General features: G+C 35.3%; 1 protein-coding gene across 1 annotated transcript; it reads left to right on the top strand.

The window, feature by feature from the left end:
* Positions 1-355: 355 nt before the first annotated feature.
* On the top strand, positions 356-22,486 carry kif3a (kinesin family member 3A). Its single transcript, XM_079438387.1, has 17 exons — positions 356-514; positions 1,502-1,784; positions 1,889-2,033; positions 4,319-4,403; positions 5,402-5,507; positions 5,759-5,898; positions 5,984-6,181; positions 6,366-6,540; positions 8,269-8,367; positions 14,775-14,931; positions 15,052-15,232; positions 15,322-15,432; positions 15,692-15,817; positions 17,315-17,368; positions 17,457-17,525; positions 17,614-17,741; positions 21,810-22,486. The coding sequence occupies exons 1-17, from the start codon at positions 509-511 to the stop codon at positions 21,856-21,858; spliced, it is 2,112 nt and encodes a 703-aa protein (XP_079294513.1). The 5' UTR covers positions 356-508; the 3' UTR covers positions 21,859-22,486.
* The last annotated feature ends 2,484 nt before the right edge of the window (positions 22,487-24,970 follow it).

The following is a 24,970-nucleotide window of genomic DNA, read 5'->3' as shown; positions in this document are numbered from 1 at the left end:
AAAATCATATTTTAATAAGTGTTTTAATTACATTTTTATGATTTAGCGCTTTATTAAACTCGCTGCATTTCGTGCATGAACCCCGAAACCTTGATGCAACTTCAACGAATGGAATATATTTTCATGATCTTTGTATTTTTTATTTCAATATGGTACAAGATCATCCTATTTAAATCAATGTGATAAACGAGTTAGGTCAAAAGTAGTCAGATTATATTAGGCTACCTAAAAATGTGTGTAATTTTTTCACGTTACAACTACAATTTTGTCATGTCATTTGGAATCAGTAACTACAATTAGTATTTAATCTACCCATCACTGTCTGGCTATTAAACATTGATATGCATATATAAATACCTCTCGCCGCGCATGCGCAGTAAGCGCAGGTTGGGATGGGCGCTTGAGCTGGAAAAATACATCCTCCACCGAAAGAGCCCATTGATTGTCTTTCCAGGCGAAAAATCCTTTATTTAGGTCTTAATAAAGAGCCATATATCCGATTCTAAAAATGCCGGTAAGATTATAATCTCTTATCTTCATTTATCGTAGTGTAATGTGTGTGTTGTTATGCCCCACCTTCCCGTCATTCCCCGGAATCTCCTGCAGATATTATTTGACAGCGTTTTCTATCGCGTGTTTGTTCAATTATATGATGTATTTAATTATTATGCCATGCTTTTGTCCTTTCTGTGACCAGAGCTGTTTTGTGGACATCAAGCTAGCTGCATGCTAGTTATTAGCTTCATAGCAAGCTCAGGGGGGTTAACGATATTATGATCTCTCAACGAGTCAGATTCATTGAAATTAATGAGGAATGATGTTAAAACCGCTTACAACAGATAAATAACTATGTTCTGCGTGTAAAATAATGAATCTGCGTGTTTGTTGTTTGTTAATTAGCTGTTAGCTTGAGGCCGAGCGGTCATATCCGCTGCTTAGCAACAGCGTCCATCACCTTTACAGTACAGCTTAACTGTTAACAAAACCTTGCTTCACGCATAACAAAGACATAATTTGGTGTTTGTTTACCTATGAGCGCGGTGTGAAACTTTTGAAACATAAACTACGCTTAATAGTTAAACGAATTTATTGAATTGATGTTAGCAGCAGAAGATATCTGTCTTGTTTTTCTATTCGGTCATGCAAATTTTTTATTTATGCTACATTTTAAGTCATCCTTCATTATGAGTTGGAAATATAATTTTAAACATTTCTGGAAGCAAATAATATTTAGACAGTTTACATAATTTAACACATTTTTTGCATACTCTTAACTTACATTGTGCCATATCATGATTTGTGTAAAAAAAATTATTTACTCAATTTTACAAAATCAATAATCGCTACAAAATTGTGTATTTTTATGATGGATTTTCATTTTTTCTTAATGGTTGACTGCCATTGTGCTGATAAACAGATGGTCCTGCATTAACCTTATTTAATAGATTTTAAACAGATGGTCGAGCACTAACTTTTTTTAAACCGGTTTCTATTTGTCCAGAGTAATAAGCTGGATAAACCAGAGAAGTTGGAGGTGAGTGATAACGTGAAGGTGGTGGTGAGATGTCGACCCCTCAACGAGAAGGAGAAGATGATGGGATACAAGCAGTCCGTCACTGTGGATGAGATCCGGGGAACGATTACTGTGAATAAATTTGATATGACCAGTGAGCCGCCAAAGACGTTCACTTTCGACACAGTGTTCAGTCCAGACAGTAAACAGCTGGATGTGTATAATTTAACCGCTCGACCGATTATTGACTCCGTATTAGAGGGTTACAATGGTAAGTCAAAGACAATAGAAATATTTATTGCATATATTTGAACCTTTTTGTCTGTTTTGCAAGTTTGAAATGTTAAAGATTAACTTTTTGTAATTTTTTTTCAGGAACCATATTTGCATACGGCCAGACAGGCACGGGGAAGACGTTCACTATGGAGGGTGTCAGAGCAGTGCCTGAACTCAGGGGAATCATCCCAAATTCATTTGCTCATGTATTTGGTCACATTGCAAAAGCAGAAGGCGACACCAGGTGAGAATGGGGATTGTTTTTGAGTGCTGTGCTGTTCAAAGGTCAGTGTGTTCATGTATGATTAATCATGAAGCTTAGGGATGCACCGATACCACTTTTCCCAGTACTCTACCGATACTTTTATTCTTGGTACTTGCCGATACCGAGTACCGATACTGATATTTTCATTGCATTTGTACATTTTTTTAAATATTGGGTACAGAAACCAAAAGAGTATGTATAATGTTAATTGGTTAACTTCATTTATCAAATAAATACAGTCAAACCAAAATTTATTCAAACACCTTTAAATTTCTCACATTATCACGGTTTATTAGCTATAGTTTAGAAAATGGTAATAAAATATGACAAGAACTGTGTCTGAACAAATTCAGCTTGATAATGTCAGATAACTTTGATAGGAAGGTACATAATTGATTACAATCAACCAAAAATGATTCAGACAGCTGTTAGTATGACAATATTTACACAACTATCAATACTCTGTCGGGCCACCCTTAGCCTTAATGACAGCCTGTAGTCTCCTGGACATGCTGTAAACCAGCTTCATGCAAACCTGAAATTCAGTTTTTTTCCCAGACTCGGTCTGAATAATTTTTTTGTCCCAAATTTGTATAAATTTCACTGTATGAAGAATTTTTGGTTATAATATGTCACAGTTTAGTTTATTTTGATTTGACTGTATATTATCTTCGGTTATTTTCACACTTAATTATGCCCATTAAAATGTATTTTACAAGTTTTTGTTACTTTCACTGTTCATTTTGTTTGCTCTATGGTACATCATCTTTAATTTAATAACATTAGAGCTGCTCCATTGCAGCGGCTCAGTACTTTAATTACGCGTTTTGCTGTAATAATGCAGGGAACCACTGGTTATAATGTGCTACACACAGGCGAGTGAGTGGGCCTGTACAAACCACCTGTAGTAACACACTCTCCTCTATGTGCACTAGACTAGACACTTTACACACACTGCTGCGTTTACACAATCCAACAAAAGACTCAGCAATATATGTATGTTTACATGCTCATGCACTACAAATCATCCTGCACTGTTCCCCAACCAGCTGCTGACTCAAATGTCTCTCTTTGCACATGTACAGTATTTGTGAAGCATTCGTATAGTTTGTATTTTTTATCTTCTATTTTTTAGTTTGTATAGGGTAAATATTTATATATAGTATACTTATAGTTAAAAATCTGTCAGTAGGTTAGTTGTGTATAGGTTTATAGTGTTTTTTTTTACTTTATTGTTGTATGTCTGTATTTATGTAGCACCGTGGTCCTGCGAGGCACGACATTTCGTTCCACTGTATGTCCCCCACATGTAGCGGAATGACAATAAAGCTCAATTTGACTTGAACTTATAAATCTCCTAACTGTGATATTTTCAGAAATAAAAGTTGCTTTTTTTCATCTGAAACGTGCTGCAATTTATATTCCAAAGCCACTCATATAATGCATAATCAATCATGAAGCAAGCAAAACGCGCAGCGTGTGCACGTATTTGTACTGGTGCAGAATGAGAGGGACAAATACAGAACATAGCGCATAGGCTGTTAGTTTCACTTTCGCCAGAATGTCGTGTATGCTTAAGTTTGAAAATAAATAATGGTTTATAGTGAATACCCCTATAAATTGTCTTATATTTACGATTTAGTTTTAAGCCAAATGATGCATGTGCCAAGTGAGCGAGCATCAATAAAGATCACGCAACAGAAGTGCATGCACGCTCTCTCTCCCTCCCTCCCTACCGTTAAGTAACTCGTGTATTGTTTTACTTACTTGTTTTTGACATATCCGACCGAACTACAAACTATCCAGTGATGTCTGTGAGAAAGGGATATTCACTCGACCAGCTCGCGCATCTGCGCCGCCGCACGCTCAATCCACTCAGAGTGCTTTGCTTAGCCCATCAGCTCGCGCTCATCAGCTATACAGGCGTCAATACTGAATGTTTAACATTTAAATTCATTGCATGCATATACTTCGTAGACATCCTTAATCTCTAATAACTCCATTCTGCTGTCTGTTGTTCTGTTGTCTGTATTTCTTTGTCTGAATATGGCACTTATCACATGCTGTGTGGTATCGGCGTTTGGTATCGGGGCATTTTAACGAGTACGAGTACAGGAGCTCAGTATCGGGCCCGATACCGATACGGTGCATCCCTAATGAAGATTCTTATCATTTGTCATGCTTTTTTGTTATATGTCTTATCAACATTATCAGAGGCATGCAGAGTGTTAAGATAAACTCTGGTGACGTGTGTTATCTGACAGGTTTCTGGTAAGAGTTTCTTATTTGGAAATCTACAATGAGGAGGTGAGAGACCTGTTGGGAAAGGACCAGTTGCAGAGGCTGGAGGTGAGAAACCAACATATTTCAACATATTCCCCATCACTGCACTTATTAGGTGTGTCGTTAAGCAGACACTACTATATAGGTCATGAAGCGTTTGACTAATGCATACGTACATCCGCATGGTATCTGCACCCACAGAGTTCTGCAGAAGATGTCATCGTTTTCTGTAGAATTTAAACACATCAAACGCCATTTGATCATTCAAAGAATGCTTTGTGGGATTGATTATCAAATATTTTTATTTATTTGATATCATTTGATAATGCTTTCAGCTTCAAATTGGAATGTCACATATCACATTTTAACATTTAGCTTATTCAATACACTCTAGTTTGGATTTTAGTGCAATTTTTTGTTTTGATGAACATGGACTTATATAGCTAAACAACAACATGCACTTCCATTCAGTCAGTAAGATTTTGTCTTTTCTAATGTTTTTTTTAAAGATGATGTTTACCAAGGCTGCATTTATTGGAATAAAAATAGTAATATTGTGAAATTTTATTCTAATAAAAAAAAAACAGCTGTTTTGAAATGTAATTTATTTCTGTGATCAAAGCTGTATTTTCAGCATAATTACTCCAGTTTTCAGTGTCACATGATCCTTCAGAAATCATTCTAATATACTGATTTGCTGCTCAAGAAACATGCTACAAACAGTTGTGCTGCTTAATATTTTTGTGAAAACTAACTTTTTTTTTTCAAGGTTCTTTGATGAATAGAAAAAACAGTCTTTTGTAACATTATAAATGTCATTGTAATGTCACTACTGATCGGTTCAATCTATCCTTCCTAAATAAAAGTATTAAGTTCTTTCAAATAAAAAAGAAAGAAATCTTACTAAGCCCAATATTTTGAATGTGTGTTGAATTTTAGTTTCATTGTTATTGAGGAAGTATTACTTAATTAGTGCTTGAATCTTTGAAATAAGGCAGTGCCTTTTGTTGTGCCACCTGAATGATGAATTTCTGCAAATGATGAATACTAAACTCAAAATACAGGTCAAGGAGAGACCTGATGTAGGAGTTTACATCAAGGATCTTTCTGGATACGTGGTAAACAATGCTGACGATATGGACCGGATTATGACCCTTGGACACAAAAACCGTGAGTATATTTGAATTATTTTATTGAGTGAAATCTATTAGGGCATGCAAAGTTAGATCAGTAAAGTCTTTAAAATGAATCTTGTCATGGACATGGATGACGGCTTTATTTCTAATCTAATGTTTTAATTAATAATTCTAATAATAATATAGAAAATGTGTTGATCGGAGCAAGAATATTATTTACGCAGTGGGTTTGGTGCTGTCTAAAGAGAGCCAACATTTGTGTTGTGTTTATTTGTCCTTGCCCAGGTTCTGTGGGTGCGACTAACATGAACGAGCACAGCTCTCGTTCTCATGCTATCTTCACCATAACTATTGAGTGCAGTGAGAAAGGTGTAGATGGAAATCAGCATGTGCGCATGGGAAAGCTACACTTGGTGGATCTTGCGGTAAGCAGCCCATGTCATGTGGATAAACTTTACATCGTCTTGGTTTTCTTTCCAATACTGACGACGGGGATATTTTGTTGCTCAGGGCTCTGAAAGACAGGGAAAAACGGGAGCCACAGGTCAACGTCTTAAAGAGGCTACAAAAATCAACCTCTCTCTGTCCACCCTGGGAAATGTTATCTCTGCACTAGTGGATGGGAAAAGCACCCATGTGCCCTACAGGAACTCAAAACTCACCCGACTGTTACAGGACTCTCTAGGAGGAAACTCCAAAACCATGATGGTACGATAGTCAGTGTGTAAACTCATACAAGCCCTGGCTTATATAGTATCCCAATTGTTGATTAAATTGCTAGTAAAATGCTTTTTCTACTTGGTTTTTATTAAAATTCTGCAGAAATCAGTCAGATTTCAGTGAAAGTAGTGAACACAGTATAATTCTGTTTTATTGCTCTCTTATTTTGCAGTGTGCAAACATCGGCCCAGCAGATTACAACTATGATGAAACCATAAGTACGCTCCGTTATGCCAACCGTGCCAAAAACATCAAGAATAAGGCCAGGATTAATGAGGACCCCAAGGATGCACTGCTGCGTCAGTTTCAGAAGGAAATTGAAGATCTCAAGAAAAAACTGGAAGAAGGTACACCGCAACAGTTTCAGCTGTGTCATGTCTCTGTCAAGGTTGCTCTTCAGGATGTGACTCATTGTGCTGCATTGACTACATAGGGATCTTCCCACTCAACGCTCACAGTGGATTCTAATGGAGTTTTACGTTACCATGTTGCTAAGTTAAAACGTATACTAGGGCTGGTTAAATTATGTCTTTAAGGGGTCTTATGACGCTGCTAAAAAGAACCAGATGTTATGCAATGTGTTTATGTGGTTTAAAGTTCAAAAATTATTTATAAAAATTATTTTTCACATACCGTACATTATTGTTGCTCCTCTCAGCCCCGCCTTTCTGAAACGCGTCGATTTTCACAAAGCTCATCGCTTTGAAAAATGAGGTGTGCTCTGATTGGCCGAATACCTCAAGCGTATGACGGAAATGTTATGCCCCTTACCATATTTGGAAACGCACAGCATCTCCACGACATGGCAGTACTACAGCGAGAATAAAAGTTATGCCCTTTTTTCTTTGCGTAAACATTTTGCGCGGTGTTATTCAAATCTTCCCACACAGTGACGTAGACATGTGGGGGCGTATTTAAATGAGGTGTTTTAGGAAGTCGTGGACGAGTCTTAACGAGTCTTGGGTTTATGGACCTTAAATATGCATTGAACTGCTTGTAACACTTCAAAGACAAAGGAAAACTTGAAGTCGCATCATATGACCCCTTTAATATTTTAATTGAGATATGTCTTAGCATTTTGACGACTTGTCATATCTTGATTACAAAATATATATCTCTATTTATGTGTTTGCAATCGGAGGAACCATAATTTCAATCTAACAGAAATGTAGGTAATGGTTAAAGGTGCCATAGAATGCATTGATACAATATTTTAAATTGTTCTCTGATATCTACACAGAAGGTATGTGGCTTAGGTAAGGGCAAAAATTCTCCAGAAACAGTTTTACATGTCCATTTACAACCTTAGGATTTCTCCCCAGAATGAAACGGTCTGTTATTGGCTTATTTGGCAGGGTCATGAATAATAATGTTGGCTCGGAAATATTTTTGGTAATGATTTTGAAAGTAGTCTCTTAAGCTCACCAAGGCTGCATTTATTTGATGAAAAATACAGTAAAAAAAGCAACATTATGAAATATTTAAATTTCTTTATAATTTATAATTCTGAATATATTTTAAAATGTAATTTATTAAGTAAAGCTGATTTTTCAGCATCATTACTCCAGTCTTCAGTGTCACATGATCCTTCAGAAATCACTCTAATATGCAGATTTGCTGCTCAAGAAACTGGTTATTATATTTCTAGTTATTATAATATATTAAATTCTATTCTAATTATTACTGTTTTAAAAAAAAAAAACGGTTATGCTGCTTAAAAATATTTTTTAACATTATAAATATATTCCTTGATAGTTTTGATCAATTTAATGCATCCTTTCTGAAGAAAAAGTATTAATTTCTTGCAAAAAAACCCAAAAAGTCTTATTGACCCTGAACGTTTGAACAGTAGTATGTTTTCTGCACTGATTTGAATAAATTAATATTACAAAGATTGACATTTCTTAATTGTCAATCCACATGATTTTGCTTAAGAATTTGACCTAAGACTGTATCTTGAAAGACATAATTTTTATTTTTATTTTGCCCTCTAGATTTTAGGTACAGAGCCAGAGCATTTATACATGTTTAGCACCGAGACACAATCCCATACTATGCTTTATTTTACTGTTCAGGTGAGGAGATCTCCGGCTCTGACGGCAGTGGATCAGATGACATGGATGAGGGTGAAGATGAAGTCGGAGATGGAGGCGAGAGACGCAGGAAACGAAGAGGTATGAATCTCCCCTTATCGTTCCAGTTTCATGACTGGGTAACAGTAGTCAGAAAGGTCTCTTACAAAGATGATGCAGACAGCGGTTTTGGCTTTTAGCCACAGGAACTGCTTCAAATAATCTTCATAATCTTGAGCGTTTTGTGGTGTTTTTGAGCTCATTTATGTTGTTTTATAGTAAAACATCAATTTTCGTTCAGGATTATTTATAAAAACGTTTGGAATTTATATAGCAAGCTATATAACATCTGATGTGCTGCGGGTACCCTGACATCATCTAGGTTACAATTGCCGTGTATCAGTGGAGGAAGAAACAATGTGGCTTTGGTTTGCTTGTCTAGACCATCAGATCAAACAAATGTAGTTTCAATGCGCGTCATGAACACAAACCGTTAATGCCTGGCAATGACTGTGTCTGTGCCCACATACAGTCCAACAGTCTAGGACCACTAGTGAAAATCATGAGAAAATTATATTATCAGCCTCAATTTGAGCGAAGCTCTGAAGTGGAAAATTATCACCAATTTCAGGATGTCGTCAGTATTTGATTTTCACCCTTTTTGCTTTAACGACAGCAGTTTAATCATAAGTTTCACAAGTATGTGTGAATCATCAAAACTTGTAGCCTTTTACTTTTCAAGATTTCAGAATCAGAAATGGCTTTATTGGCAAGTATGTTTACACACACAAGGTATGAGTCTTAAAGGGGTCATCGGAAGCAAAATTCACTTTCCAAGTTGTTTGAACATAAATGTGTGTTGGAAGTGTGTGTACACATCCATCCTATAATGATAAAAATCCACCCAGTTTTTTTTTTTCTTAAATCCCTATTTTAAAATCCCCTTTCTCAAATCAGGCTGTTCTGAGGTTCCTGTCAGATTGACGTAGTTCAGTACAGGCCCCTCCCACAATAGTTGATTGACAAGGCTGTCTTACCTTAGACCCGCCCTGAGTGAGCTGATACTGTTACTCCCGACATCTGAGCCGCTGAAGACACAGAGGAATAACGTTGCTTTCATTTTGAAGTGAATGCGCCGATCTCCGATCTGCCTAAATGCGTCTTTGTTCGCACAAATCATTCGTGATCCAGCTTCATCTACAGAAGAAGTGAGTATAAGGGTTTTTTATGAATCTTTGCAAATCGCCTTTCCTAATAATATGCTAGTTAGCCAGTTTCATGGCTAAAGTAAACCGTACATCTCGTCACCCCACGGAAGAGAGGGGCGGTGTCAGCAGAGCTCATTAGCATTTAAAGCAACATGGACTAGAATGGCTTGCTAAAAACAGAGCTGATTTTGACAGGTTTAAAATGTGTTTTTTACACTATCATTGAGTAATTTTAACCAAAATATGTTATAGACTTTTCATTAAGACCCTAAAGAATCATATCAGCTTGTGGAAAATGGGCATCCGATGACCCCTTTAATGGTGGGGTAAGTGATTTATTTGGAAATCACCAAAACAAAGACGCCCCTACCCCAAAAGGGTGCTGATACGAATTTCAAATGATTTTCAATGGTTGCTTTATCACGTCCAGTGTAGGCAGACTGATTGCGCCACATCCGGTGTAGACACGGTGTTACTCACCTAATCAAGAAGAAACCTCAGCGTTTGATTGCAGGCCTTCCGCTCCGTGAGTTCTCTCCAGCGCTGGCTGATCCGATATTTACACGGGTCCTACTTCTTGCCTTATCGTTCCGCAGATGTTTTCCTCTTGTTTTTTATCCGCCATCTCTATTTTTCTGTCGCTCGGCTCGGCTGTTCACTGAGCGCTCTCTCTCCTCCGTATCATGAGTAGACACGCCCCTTACTGCTGATTGGCTACAAGTTTGTTTTGGTATCCAACTCAGAGTTTTCTAAAGCGTTATTAAAAACGACATACCCCTCCTTAAAGTGACAAATGCAGAAAGAATACATGCATTGGTATTAAGGCAATTAAATGAAAAATAACACCATAAAGACAATACAATTTAAATTTAATACAGTAATAAAATTTAGAAAAATACACAATTGAAAAAAATTCTGTGAAAAACATCTCAAAACTTTACATGTGAAAAAAACATCCGTTTAAGATGTCTTTTTGTCTCTTTCTCTGTATCTCTTTCTCTGTACCTTGGTTTGTCTCTGTCTCTGATCGTTGTGGTGCTGTTGGTTGGTGGTCTTTCAGTCTCTCTCTCTCTCTTGCAGACAGTGGCAGCAGTAGTTCAGACTCTGCTTGTTATTTAGCGCAGCACTTTGAGGAGAGAGCCCAGACTAGTGAGTGGGAGCAGCACATGGATAATGTGAATCATTCCTACCCCTTGTGCTCCCTTAATCACCTTCTTTCCCAAATACACAATCCCTCTTGCACCCAGACATCAGCACAGTCCAGTGATCATGTAAATGTACAGTACCATTCAAAAGTTTGGGGTCAGTAACAATATAAAAAAAAAAAAAAAGCAAATGTTTTTGAAAGAAATCTCTTAGGTCACAAATGCGGCATCTAGTTGATCAAAACACTGTAAAAACAGTAATATTTTGAATATATGCTAAAATGTCATTTATTTCTGTGATCAAGGTTGTCAAAAAGTGTCACATGATCCTCCAGAAATCATTGTAATATGCTGATGTGCTGCTCAAGAAATATTTCTTACTATTATCAATGTTTAAAACAGTATTTTATGTTGAAAGCAATATTTTTTTGTAGAAACTCTGAAATTTTCAGTAGTTCTCAGGATTCTTTGATAAATAAATGGTTCAGAAAAATGCTCTTCTGAACCATTTATTTATCAAAGAATCCTGAGAACTACTGAAAATATCAGTATCTACAAAACAAATATTGTTTTCAACATAAAATACTACATACTATTAATATTAATAAATGTCTTTACTGCCACTTTTGATCAATTGAAAGCGTCCTTGATGAACAGAAATATTAATTCTTTCAAAAAAAAAAAAACATATGGACCTCAAACTTTTGAATAGTAGTCTCAGCCCACACTGTCTGATGCATATTAGATAAATAAATAAATAAAAAACTCTAATTGATCTTGAATGCTCAAGCTCCAATGCAGCATCCGATGCTAATCATAAAATCTCCTCATCTTCTAATAACTTTTAATAAACGACACAAATTAAATTATTCAGCAGTCAAGCCTTTATTTTAATTAGCATAAAACAGATGTGTAATAACTTGAATCAGTGGGTAGCAGCAGACTCGGTGACACAGCAGAAGCTGAATATAGGACACCTTCGCTTCTTCCGACAGGAACTCTATAAATGGTTCAGACATCACCACTTTCAGTAAAACTGGCATCTGATTACTTCATGTTTATCATCTTCCTTTCTGGTGCAGTTTATCATCTCACAGTTTATCTTTGCATCAGCCTAATGATCAGTGACTGCGGTCTTATTTCACACGACCCAAACTGCAAACCGGAGTCCTCGTTAAAAGATATTTAGATGATGATATGATGTGTTTCTGTTTTCTCTCTTCTTGTGCAATGTGTTGGCCATGTGACTTCTCTGCTCTAAATTCAAGACATAAGAGGTTGATGTTACAATCTCCTCAACACCAACCTCACGTCACCTCCAGGCTATAGAAATGTGCTTGGTTTTACCCTGAGTTTTACCGTCCCACAAATGAGATGGTCAGACAGAACAAAAAATAAAGTCTTAAAATTAGGTGTGTGAAATTTAAAGGTGCTGTATGTCATTTTTTGTCAATGTCAATTTATTTCTAGAGCACATTTTAAAACAACTTGGAGTTGACCAAAGTGCTTTACATATAGACACATGTAGAAAAAACATTCAAAACAAATCAGAGCAAAACTGTTTAAAGAGATTAAATTCATCTCTGTAATGCATAAAAAGCCAGAGAAAACAATGAGATTTTTAACTTGGCCTTAAGATCTGACAATATTTTAACAGTTCTGATATACAGTGGAAGACTTCCACAATTTAGGGGCAATCACAGAAAAGGCCTGATCCCTTCTCATTTTTAGTCTTGCCCTAGGAACAGTCAACAGCCTCTGATCAGACGATCAGAGAGATCTCGATGGGTTGTGTAAGAGCAACAGATTTGACAGATACGTTGGTGCCAGTCCGTGAAGAGATTTAAAAACAATTTTTAAAAAATCAGTTCTATAGTGGACAGGAAGCCAATGAAGATACATTAGAAGTGAGGTAATATGTTCACGTTTTCGTATACCCAACAGAAGTCTCGCCACAGAGTTTTGCACCATTTGAAGTCGAGAAATAGATTATTTGTTAATTCCTACATACTAGAGAGAGTTTCAGTAGTCAAGGTAGAGATAAAGGCATAAATTACCTTTTCAAAGTCTTTGTGAGAGAGCCAAGGCTTCACTTTGGCCAAAAGCCTTAGATGGTAGAAGCTAGATTTTATAACCAAGTTTATCAAATTTAAGGGAACTCTCAAATAGCACACCACAGTTTTTGACTGTTCAAGGCAAAAAATGAATGTTTGCAAATATTTAGGAAACATGCTTGTTTCTCTGAAGCAGTTCTACAGCCAGTTATTCTACTTTGAAATGTGCACTCCTTGTCAGAATGTGTTTAAACTGCCAGTTTAACCAATAGTATATCGACACACCAGGTTGCCAGTTGGCAGAAAACTCAGCATATTGCAGCCATGGAAGCCAGTAAACGAACTGAGTCAGAGATCGCAAATTCTACCTGACCTAAAAAGCCTCGGCATCCATCTAAAAAGCTCAGTGACCTTAGGAATATTAAAACACCGATACATCAGAGAAATGTAAAGCTGCTTTAACACAATCTGCATTGTAAAAAGCACTATATGAATATTTTGTGACCTGACTTGACATCAGCTCATTAACTTGCAGTGTAAGCCAATGTGAGCATCGAGTCTGAGGAGCCTTATTATGGGAGAAATAACTCTTTCCAATATTTTGAATTTGGACTTTAGTAGCTATTACATGCTGTACAGCACCTTTAATTCAATCACTGACAGTGGATATTATCAGATCTCTAATGTTTTATTTAATTGCCATTTACATCAGATATGTCTTTAAAACTTGAACATGTACAAATTATGCAATCATCTTGTGGAAAATGATCTCCAAGCTCATTAGAGCTCAGTTTGGCATCTTATTTTCCTGGTCCTCCCTCAGTCACAGATGCTCTGAGATCATTAAAGCTTCTTGCTGACCAGTTATGTATTTTGATTTTAAAATGACTTTTAATTAAAAAAAAAAATTAAATCAGAAGAGTTTGAGAAAACAAGGGGAAGGTGAAATTCAAGTTGGGTGAGGCACTGTATTTTCATAGGGTTTTCTAAACTAGAATTTGTGGGGGAAAGCAGAGGGTTTGTGAGTTGATGGAAAGCTAAGAATGAATTAAATCATTAAAATGTCAAATTTAAACACACAAATAATTGTAACATCAGAACAAATCCAAATAAAACACTTACTAATTTTTATTTGTTTACCTGCACGAATCTGGATTCTATAATCAGATATAGATTTAAAATGTGGTTTAAAATGCTCATAATCAGATTAGTTATTTACAGATTAGGATTACACGATTACATATTATTCACACAATAGCGGTAAATTATTTGATTCACCCCAGTTCTTAATTTTTTCTTTAAAAGTTCCCTGAATCTACCACATATAAATGAGACTAATAATTATGCAAGTTACTAAACTCTACCGATGCATAGCTGTGAAATGTCTTTATCATATGCAGTGACCTACTAATTATTAATATGGGAAGTCTGGACAAAAATATTTCAAATCTGAAAAATAAAAAATATATATATTTAAAAACCTCCCTTTTTGGCCATGTAAAGTTATGTTGTAATGTTTGTTCGTGTATTGTATTGGGTTCTTTTTATTTTTATTTTTTTTTTTTTTTTATGATTTCATTAATTATTAGCGTTTCATGATCCTGCCATTTATTCCATATCATGATTTTGAAAAAAAAAAAAATTTATATATATATATATATATATATATATATATATACACACACAATTTTTTTTATATATATATATTTTTTTTATGAGTATGGTATACAGTAATCACATTCGAGTCTATGTGATAAACTAGTTTGGTCAAAAGTAATCATACTACCTTATGTATAATCCAGATTAAATTACCAATTTTTGTCACGTAATTTGTAATCTGTAAAAGACTACAATTTGTAAGTGATCTACTCAGCACTGCATATCAAATAGTGTGGAAATATTTATTGTGCCTTGTGGGGTCAGTCACCTGTTTACGGAGAAACTGCGGTGTATTTCAGTGGAGTAAGAGATCACTACTAGCTCTGTTAGCTTGCATCTGATAGAACGTTATTTCTTCTGCTACCATGCATCTGCAGAACGCACAAGTGTTGCTATACATTTATTCTAAGGCTTTTATCTGTTTTTATATCTGTCATGCTAAGGGAGGAAGAAGGTGTCTCCTGACAAGATGGTGGAGATGCAAGCTAAGATCGAAGAGGAGCGTAAAGCACTGGAGGCCAAACTGGACATGGAGGAGGAAGAGAGGAACAAAGCGCGTGCAGAGCTTGAGAAGAGAGAGAAGGACCTTCTCAAAGCCCAGTAAGTCACCGAATCTGTCCGGCAGATCTGTTGTCTATATATTATCTATCTATATTGCCAATATACTATAACTGTTCGAATATAATAATGTCATGCTTTGTGTTGTTTCCTGTATCTCAGACAGGAGCATCACTTATTACTCGAGAAGCTGTCTTCTCTGGAGAAGAGGGTTATTGTTGGAGGAGTTGATTTACTGGCTAAAGCTGAGGAGCAGGAGAAGCTTCTGGAAGAATCCAACAATGAACTGGAGGAGAGGAGGATGAGAGCCGAGCAGCTCCGGAGAGAACTGGAAGAAAAGGAGGTAGAGATGAGTGGATTCATGCTTGACCAGTATTCTTGTATAGTTTTATCATTACATAGTGATTCATGTTTGCAAATGTCTCTAAACAGCAAGAGCGCTTGGACATCGAGGAGAAATACACCAGTTTACAGGAAGAAGCTCAAGGCAAGACCAAGAAACTGAAGAAAGTCTGGACCATGTTGATGGCAGCAAAATCTGAGGTGCAGTAAATTTAATTTAATGTTTTAACGTATTATGTGTTTAGAAATATGAATAGCATATTCTTATTTTCAAGTAGTTACAATAAAAAACAATTAAAATAAAACGCCTACAAAGGTTTTTCCAATTGTACCAAAATAGTACAGAGTACTGTTAAGTTTAACTGGTACTGGTACCGATTACTGAACTTTTAGTATCGAGACTACTAGTTTACAATACACGATATTGGTATTCTGGTAAAAAATGTCTGCTGTGTTTCAGATGGCTGATCTGCAGCAAGAGCATCACAGAGAGATTGAAGGTCTGCTGGAAAACATCCGGCAGCTGAGCAGAGAGCTGCGGCTACAGATGCTCATCATTGATAACTTCATTCCTCAGGAATATCAGGTCTGGATTTATGCTCATGCACGTGCACTGTCAGTCAACGTTAGACAAACCCCCTTATTCCTTATTGTTGGCATGTTTTAGAATAAAAGTGAAGTGATCAAATGATAGCTACAGAAATACAGGAATTGCTTAGTGATCAAAACATGTTGATAAAGATCTCATAGATCAGCTTCATTAAACCACCCTTTTTCAAGATCACAGGAAAACCCTCCCATAGTTGCATGTCAAATGTCTTGATCTGACATTTACAGATTACCTCTGATTGTGTAATCAAGTTAATCTAAATTTAGTTTTAGGCTTTTTGGGCAAAATGGTCCAGTTTAAATTTGCACTTCTACAAAATAAGACCTTAAAATTCTTAAATCAGAGCAGAACGTCTTACATTTATAAAGTTATGGCATAAAACACAAAAATGAATGTCTTCCTCTGTATTTTTGTTTTCTAATACAAACATGTAAACATCCTTAAAACAAGATTTACATTTACTTGAACTGCAAATGTAAAATGAAGTCTTGAAAAAGTGAACAAAACTAACTCTGTTTATGCTTAAAACAAGAACAAACATCATTCAGTGAGGTATGAAAACTTGTAAATTAAGTAGATTTTTCCGAGCTGATTGGCAGATATTTGCTCTAAGTTTTTATTTATGAATTCACTTCATTTTGATTAATTTTACAGAAAACAAGACTTCTTTTTTTTTTTATGTCGTTTCGCTCCAAGTAGATGTTTGGTGTATTTAATTCATTCCTTAAATCTTCTTTACTTGGTCTTAAAAAGGACTTTAAACAAATCTTAAATTTACGTTCGTTTAACCTGCAGTTTTAATAACTGAAGTATTGTATTCTTGTTTCTCCTGCACTAACACGGCTCTTCAGGATGCAGCACTTGCATAAATAAGCATGCAAATCAGTTTTTGCTTTTTCCCTCTTGTCAGGGTTTGATTAATCTGATATCTTTTGCTGATAATATAAAGTGTGAAATGCTGCACTTGCACAATAAAGGAGAAAATGTCAAAACTGAGCTGGCAAATTAACTACAGAAAGTCTTAAAGAGGTAGTTCACCCCATAAATTATCCTTTTGTCATCATTTACTCTCTAGATGTCCATCCAAGTCTATATTACTTACTTTATTTTGTGAAAAATAGAAGATATCAAGTGGTTTTTTGGGGGTTTTTTTGTCCAGTACACTGGAAATCAGTGGTAATGAAAGCTGTTTAAAATATCGTCTTTTTTTCTGCAGAATAAAGAAACTCATACAGGTTTGGAGCCAGAATTTTCAGTTTTGAGTGAACTTTCCCTTTAAGAATCGAATATTTCAATATAATGAGCTGTATTAACTAGCTTTGCTTATTTACTCTCAGAGTTTAACATGAATTTCAAAAGTCCCCAAAAGAATATTCACAATATCTGAACTTTGCTTAATATTTATCTCAGCGTTTCAGTTGTACTACTATTAAAGCATGCAAACAACATCTTTTTTGTTGTTGTCGTGTACAGGAGATGATTGAGAACTATGTGCACTGGAATGAGGACATTGGAGAATGGCAGCTGGTGAGTCTTTAACACAGCTCTCTCAGATCTGGGATGTTTGGGTGCAATGAAAATATATAATACAGCTGATGTATTTGCTGTTTTTTAGAAATGTGTGGCCTACACAGGCAACAACATGAGAAAACAGACACCGGTGTCGGACAAGAAAGAAAACGATGTAAGCATCCGTTCAGATCTACTGAAGCACACATGATGCACGCTGCTCATGTTTCATTTTTGTCCTCTGTCTCTCTTTTGTGATTCAGCCATTTGAAGTGGACCTGTCCAATGTTTATCTGGCCTACACTGAGGAGAGCATGAGACAGTCCCTAATGAAACTAGAAAGGCCTCGAACATCAAAGAGTGGAAAGTCCAGGCCTAAAACTGGTCGTAGGTGAGGTGTGATGCTTGGTTTCATTTTTGGACTTGCTGCTTCACACCTTTGCACACAAATGCATCTGACTGTTACAACTAGTTAAAGAATCCTTCAGTTTAGTTTAATACTTGATGCAGTAATAAGTTGTATGATTTTAGATGTTGTATACAGGTATATGTAATTGCTGAAATGAGCACTATAAGCATATATCAAAATTGTCCAGAATTGTATGTGTGTATATGTGTGTGTGTGTGTGTGTATATACAGTGCCCTCCAAAAGTATTGGACCAGTAAAGACAAAATTGCTCTGTTGGCTGTGGAGTCCAGACATTTTCAAATATGATTAAAAGATGAATATGAGACAAAACTACAGAATGTCACATTTTATTATTAGCCGTTTCAACACATACATGTTTTACCAAATAAAAAGAACAGCAATTTTAGAGTTCATCCATTCATTGATGTGAGCATAAGTATTGGGACAGTTGAACATAAGGCAGATATTAAAGATTAAAAGCTATTATTTAGTTGCAGATCCCTTGCACACAATCACAGCAGTGAGTCTGTGACCCATAGACATCACCAGACTCTTGCTCTCATCCTTTGAAAGACTTTTCCCAGTCTTTAATGCAGCCAATTCCAATGGTTGCTTGTTTCTGCCTTTCCTCTCCTCTCCAGCTGGTGAAATTCATGTTCAATCAGATTTAAATCTGGAGATTGAGTTGGGCAATCTATAAATTCCTTGACTGAACTGGCAGGGTGTTCTGGGTCATTGTCCTGATGCAATATGAAGCACTTCCCAATGAATCTGGTGGCATTTTCTTGAATATTGGTAGGCAAGATGGTTTTGTACCCTTCCAAATTCATTCTGCTTCTGTCATTATATATTAAGTCATCAGTAAAGTTGAGAGGGCCTGCTCCAGAGACAGCCATGCATGCCCATGCCATGACACCACCTCCACCATGCTTTACAGATGAGGCTTTATGCTTGGGATCATTGCAGTTCCTTTTTTTTCTCCACATTTTTGCTTTCCCATCACTTAGATAAAGGTTCATCTTTGTCTCATCTGTCCATAAACACCGTTCCAAAACTCTTCTGGCTCACCTTTGTGCTTTTTTGCAAACTCTAATCTTGCCTTTCTATTTTTGGTGCTGGTCAGAGGTTTGCATCTAGCTGTGTAGCATCTGTAATTCTGTGTCAAAGTCTCCTGAGGACAGTAGATTGTCAGAGCATCACCCCAGCTTTCTGGAAGTTGTTGGTGATTTTACAGACACGTCTTTTAGGATTCATTTTCACAGCTTTTATGATTTGTCTGTCATCAACTACTGTTGTTTTCTCAGCCAATCATGTCGCTGGTGGTTTCCAAACTCTTGATTTCTCCATGCCCTTTGTTTCTCCCTCATCTTCATCCTGGTTTGTGTGTGTCATCATCGAATGCAAGATTCAGAATACAGAAGTAATGGATATAACTGATACGACACATTCCCTGCTTTTAATATCTGAAGAATTAATGCAACAGGACACAGCTGATCACTTAGAAAGACCTGAGAGGCAACTGTTCTAATACTTATGCTCACATCAGATAGAGGGATCAAACTCTAAAAGTGCTGTTCTTTTTATATGGTAAAACATCTTTGTGTTGAATCACCCAATAATAAAATGTGACATTCTGTAGTTTTGTCTCATATTCATCTTTTAATCATATTTGTAAATATCTTGACTCCACAGCCAACAGACCAATTTTGTCTTTACTGTTCCAGTACTTTTGGAGGGCACTAATATATATATATATATATATATATATATATATATATATATATATATATATATATTTGTCGTTATTTAAAATGCAGTAAATGGTTAAACATTTCTTTGTCCTACATGTACCTGTTATTATAAAAGCTGCAGTGTTATTAGATTTTTTTTAAATTTTGAGCTAAATCTCAAAATTATCCTATGGTGTGACTGTCCCAAGCATGGTTCAATAAATTACAATCTTTATAAATGAAAAAGAAAAGCATAAAAATGTTAATAAATACCTCTGGCATAATTGTACAAGTGTCTATTTTAGTAAATGGCGATCATTTTCTTTTTCATCCATATATTTCTGAAAGTGTAGGAACTTGATGCATTTTGTCTCTGAAAACCATGTCCTCTGGTGTGACACCATATCCTGATTTTAAATTGGCCAGTTCCAGAGAAAGCCATAATTAGTTGAAGGACCTCATTCATGGTGGTGTTACTGAAGCCCCCTGTGAAGCCCATGATGTGCAGATGGTCAATTTTGTCTCAGAATTGTTCAAATATTTTACTTTTTTTTTTGAACCACTACAAAAGTATTACATTTTGTTGTCCTTTGGTGTGACACCCCTAAATTATGTTTTTTAATTAGAAACTGCATGTTAAACTACAAAATCATGGAAAAGTATGCAAATGTGTCTTGCAAACCGCTAATGGCAGGTTAGCTCAGAATAGCAAGGTCATTAATTGACAGAAAAAGGCTGAAACATCCTATGATGTGACAGAAAATGCCCTCCGCTGTTACACCTGTACTGTCACGCCACAGGACAAGGTCTTTAAAAAGCATTTTAAGTAATTAAATAAGATTTATTCAACTACTTTTTATTCTTTTTTTGATAATTTTCAGTGTTCTTAAATGCAATAATTACATTAATTTCTGATGTTTTTACAGAAAACTTGTACTGTTATAAAGTGTCATGAAAATAAGTATAAAAAGTGATACTTTGGTTTCGGAAGAGAAATTAGTGGAAGAGAGAGGACACGGAAATATAGACAGAAAATGAACAGGGATCCACCAGAAGGGAGGAGATCCTAAGAGAGCGATGCAGAAAGTAAATAGTCATGCCTTAAAAAGAGTAGCCATTTAGTTTTAAATGAATTCACATCTTAATGAATATAGTTTGAATATCAATCATTTCTAGCTGTGCCGCGGGGCTTGAAGAGCTTTAGTAACGTACTGATTGAATAAGAGACTGAAGTTTGTTGATGATAAATTATTTTTTTGTTTTGTTTAAAAAACACGTTAATATTGTTCGTATCAAAGTTAAAGTTTCTTTCTCCTTTGACATGTTCAAAATTAAATAGAAATAATTTAATAACTACCATTTCTACCCTTTAGTTTGACGTAATGACCTATGGTGTGACACTTAAAATAACCACAGATTTGTTTTTATCTAAAAATATCTTTAGAAACAGTTGAGTATTGCATTAGGGGAGATACAAATATCAATCAACTGAAAATGGTATAATTTCCAGCAGTTTTGAACAGATGACAGCAAAGCTTGTCTTGAAATTGTCCAAAAAGTCATGGGAAAAAAATTATTTTAATTAGAATCTCATATTAAATAAATAGCATTATATGAAAATAAGTGTCTAACAATGAAGATAAATCTCTCTCATGCTATTTATGTATTATTAAGAGTTTTTTTTTTTGCTGTCACACCATAGGACGAATTTATGGTACAGTTCAGTTTAAATGAAAAAAAAAAAGCAGTTAAAGAATTGACGAAGTTTAGAAAATACACTTTATATTTTCTCAAAGATCAGACTTCACACTACATAAATATATGCATTTATTTTTCAAAAAAGGTCTTTTTAAATCTCTTATGCTCACAAAGACTGCATAAATTTGATCAAAAATACAAAAACTATTATTATAAACAATACATTTTAAATGTAAATATTGAAACATCTGTTTTCTATTTAAATATTGTCGTAAAATATAATTTATTTCTGTGATCAAAGCTGTATTTTCAGCATCATTACTCCAGTCTTCAGTGTCACATGATCCTTCAGAAATCATTATAATATACTGATTTGCTGCTCAAGAAATATGAAATATTATTAACATGACAAATTATACATTTTGAATAAATATAAATATTGAAATATCTGTTTTCTATTTAAATATATTGTAAAATGTATTGTAAATAAAAATATATTTGCTACTCAGGAAATATTTACTGTTATTATCAATGTTGAAAATACTTGTGCCACTTAATATTAACACGTGCATATATTTAATTTGTCTAAATGTCTTTTTCTCCCAATCTCTTTGTTTTTAGAAAACGTTCCTCCAAACCAGAGGCTGCGATTGAATCCCTGCTGCAGTGAGCCTTGTGTCTGATGAAGACCACCATATGTTGTGCGTTTTCAAGGCCAGTCCGGTATATGTATTAGGAAATGCTGATTCTTGTGACATTAAGGCACTTTGACATAAGTGTATGTGAAAATAAATCATGTGTTAATATGCAGGAACTCCAGAGCTGCTCCAAAGCTGGGTTTAGGTGAGGATAGTTTGCTGTAAAATGTCTGTTAACGATAGCTCTCCAAAAGGCACATTTCACCTTTAACATAAACACTGTTACTGTATATTCTGCTTTACACTGATGGCTGTTCTGGCTGGGACGAGCAGGCTATTGATCCGACATGAGCTGGCTGCCAGGGAATATGCGATTGAGAAACGAATCTAATCTTAAATGTTTTATACAATTGGCAGCGTGCAATTGCTTTAGCTCCATATACACAAGCTATGCTACTTTTTTTTTTTTATTGTGAGAATGAGCATGCCACGTTCCCCGTTTACTCATTTTAATGTATTTCAATTGTGCACTGTAGTAAAACCATTAGTCTTGTGTAAAAATGTTTACATTTTACTGTTTTTCTTCCCCCTGTACTCTTTAAATTATTAAATTATTTTGCAACGTAAAAAGTAGTGCTTTTTTGAAAATAATATTTTCAAACTTAAAAAAACAACAACCAATAAATATAAGTTCAGAATACTTTTATTCATAAATACAATAAATATATAAATATGAGTAAATACCTAAATATATTTAATATTAAATGTAATGCAAAACAGTAATACAAAAATATAGTATTGTGTTCATAAACAGTAAGTCTAGCGTACGTTCATGTGTCTTTTATGCTCTAAGAGTTTAAAGTGTTGTTGTCGGCTGCATTTTTTGATTTTTGTGAGAAAAGCTTCCATTCTGTGTTCCTCTGAAGCTGGAACGCTGCAGTGAGGATGCTGTGGAGGAAAAAACACACATTCAGTTCTGTTCGATTACATTGAACCTCTTTCATTAAGCAGTCTAAAATCAGTCGAGTAAATCTACAGTTGTAGGCATAGCTAATTCTCTAAAGTTGTAAAACTGATGTTATTTCAACTGATTTTTAAAAACTACACTGAAAGAAATGATACCAAATTTTTAAGGTAAGTGGTTGCAAACAATTTATTTTAGCTACATTTTAAAAAAAATAAAAACATGTTGAAAGTTAGTCAACTAAATTTGTTCATTTAAAAGTAGCTAAAATAAATTGATTGCAACCACTTACCTTTAAAAAAAAATTAGTCAATTCAATTAATACATTTTTTCAGTGTATATTGTGTTATTTCCTCTGCATGTGCCGCTGTTCAGTCCGGAATCCTGTGAAAATCTTAACTGAATCAGTAGTCAGTTAAGTCAAGCTTAGTTAAGTCAAGCTTAGTTAAGTCTGTTGTTAGTTATGTTAAGCTTGGTTAAGTCCATCTTAGTTAATTTGGACTTAGTTAAATCTGTCGTTAGTTATATTAAGCTTGGTTAAGTCCAGCTTAGTTAATTTGGACTTAGTTAAGTCAAGCTTAGTTAAGTCAGTCGTTTAAGTTAAGCTTAAGCCAGTTGTTCAGACAAGCATTGCTGTTCAATTTAGTGATACTAGTGGGGCACAAATTACCGATTGTACTGGAAAAATGGAAATGACATTTGATAATTTCTAAAGTGTAAGAATCATGCTGATCATCAGCACATAGCATTGGTTTTTTCGCACCGAATGATACTCTAATAATATAGACACAGTATAGTAATTGGGTTGTTTATCATTTAATTCAACAAATGAATATTGCGAGATGACTTACCCCTGAATAATTAACGTAGGCGAGCAGTCGTCTGCCTAGCATGGATGAGTTTATATTTGTGTTCATCAAAACCATAGCTGCTTGGCAAAGGTGTTTCTCCTGTGTAACCATATGTAATTAATGATAATGAAATCAAGTATGTTTTCTAATACTGTGATATAAAATTCAACTTACCAAGCAGCCCGCTTGTGGAAATACGTCTTTTACAAATTGGTTGAGATCCTGTGAAAGTTTGAAGTTTGTTAGAGAAAGAAAAAAACACTTTTTTTGGCTCTTCAGAATCAGATGAAATAAAATTTCAGTTCTTACCATCTTTGAGGTTTTATTTAGCATCAGGTCCACATTATCCATGATTTCCGCTAGGAGAATTTCTCCCGCTGAAAGTCGTCCTAATCCACTAACAGCTGAAATTGTCAGCATCAAGAGCATTAAAGTCCTCATGTCGGTGGTATTGATTCCTAGCGAGGTCTTCAGTTGCTGAGATGGTCTTCATAGCTTCAGCACTGATCAGTCTTCTTATAGCGCTGACAGAGGAAGTGACATGCTCCTCAACCACCTTGATTCAGTTGATTACACGTCAAAGAAAAAAAATCCCGAAATGCTTGCACACACCCATAATCATCACTAATAGAGATTTCAGAAATTTGCGATAAAGTTGAGAAAAAGTAGGAAAAAGACACATTAGCTCACTGTGCTTGAACTCAAAGACTTCTGGGACCATAAGGCATAACTTATTATAATAATAATAATAATAATGCTTAAATATATTACCTATGAAGGGAATCGCCCTGACTGCCGCAGACACTATTAGTCACTTGTCTTAAATTAGACACTGATTCTGACAAATGTTGTAGCAACCGATTCCATTAATGCAACAAGTGCAGATTGTCTCAGATTATTGTTGTCATACGGTTTCATCAGTTGGGTTCTGAAGTAACTGTTTGCCACATCCCTTTGACCTTCTTTCATTTTAAGACGATGGACAGACAGACGTATACACGTACAGTGATGAGCCAATGAAGCTTTTTTTTCTCACGTCCTCTGAAGACACCACACAACCACAACAGATGATTGCTTTATGAAGCTGTGCCACAGCATCGTATGTCAGCACCTTTATCTAGGTCACATTAAGCATTTTGGGAAAATAATGGCTTTTATTTAGATGACGTCATTTATTAATTAAGGTGCTTTGACACTTTTGTTTGCCATTGAGATGACTTTGCAAAATATGTCTCAATTAGCCCTGGATAAATATGAGCAAAAGAACAATATCAAGAACGGTGGGGATGTATTGTTATTTCTGTTGTTGTTTATTACTAGACTGCTACA

Source organism: Barbus barbus (assembly GCF_936440315.1).
Source record: "Barbus barbus genome assembly, chromosome: 17".
NCBI lineage: Eukaryota > Metazoa > Chordata > Actinopteri > Cypriniformes > Cyprinidae > Barbus > Barbus barbus.
This window is presented reverse-complemented; position numbering and strand designations above follow the sequence as displayed.

What these genes read in the sequence shown, in the direction of transcription:
- kif3a (XM_079438387.1), top strand. An exon ending in AAAGCAGAAGGCGACACCAG is followed by an intron (nt 2,034 to 4,318) that starts GTGAGAATGGGG and finishes GTTATCTGACAG; the next exon opens with GTTTCTGGTAAGAGTTTCTT. An exon ending in CGGACAAGAAAGAAAACGAT is followed by an intron (nt 17,526 to 17,613) that starts GTAAGCATCCGT and finishes TTTGTGATTCAG; the next exon opens with CCATTTGAAGTGGACCTGTC.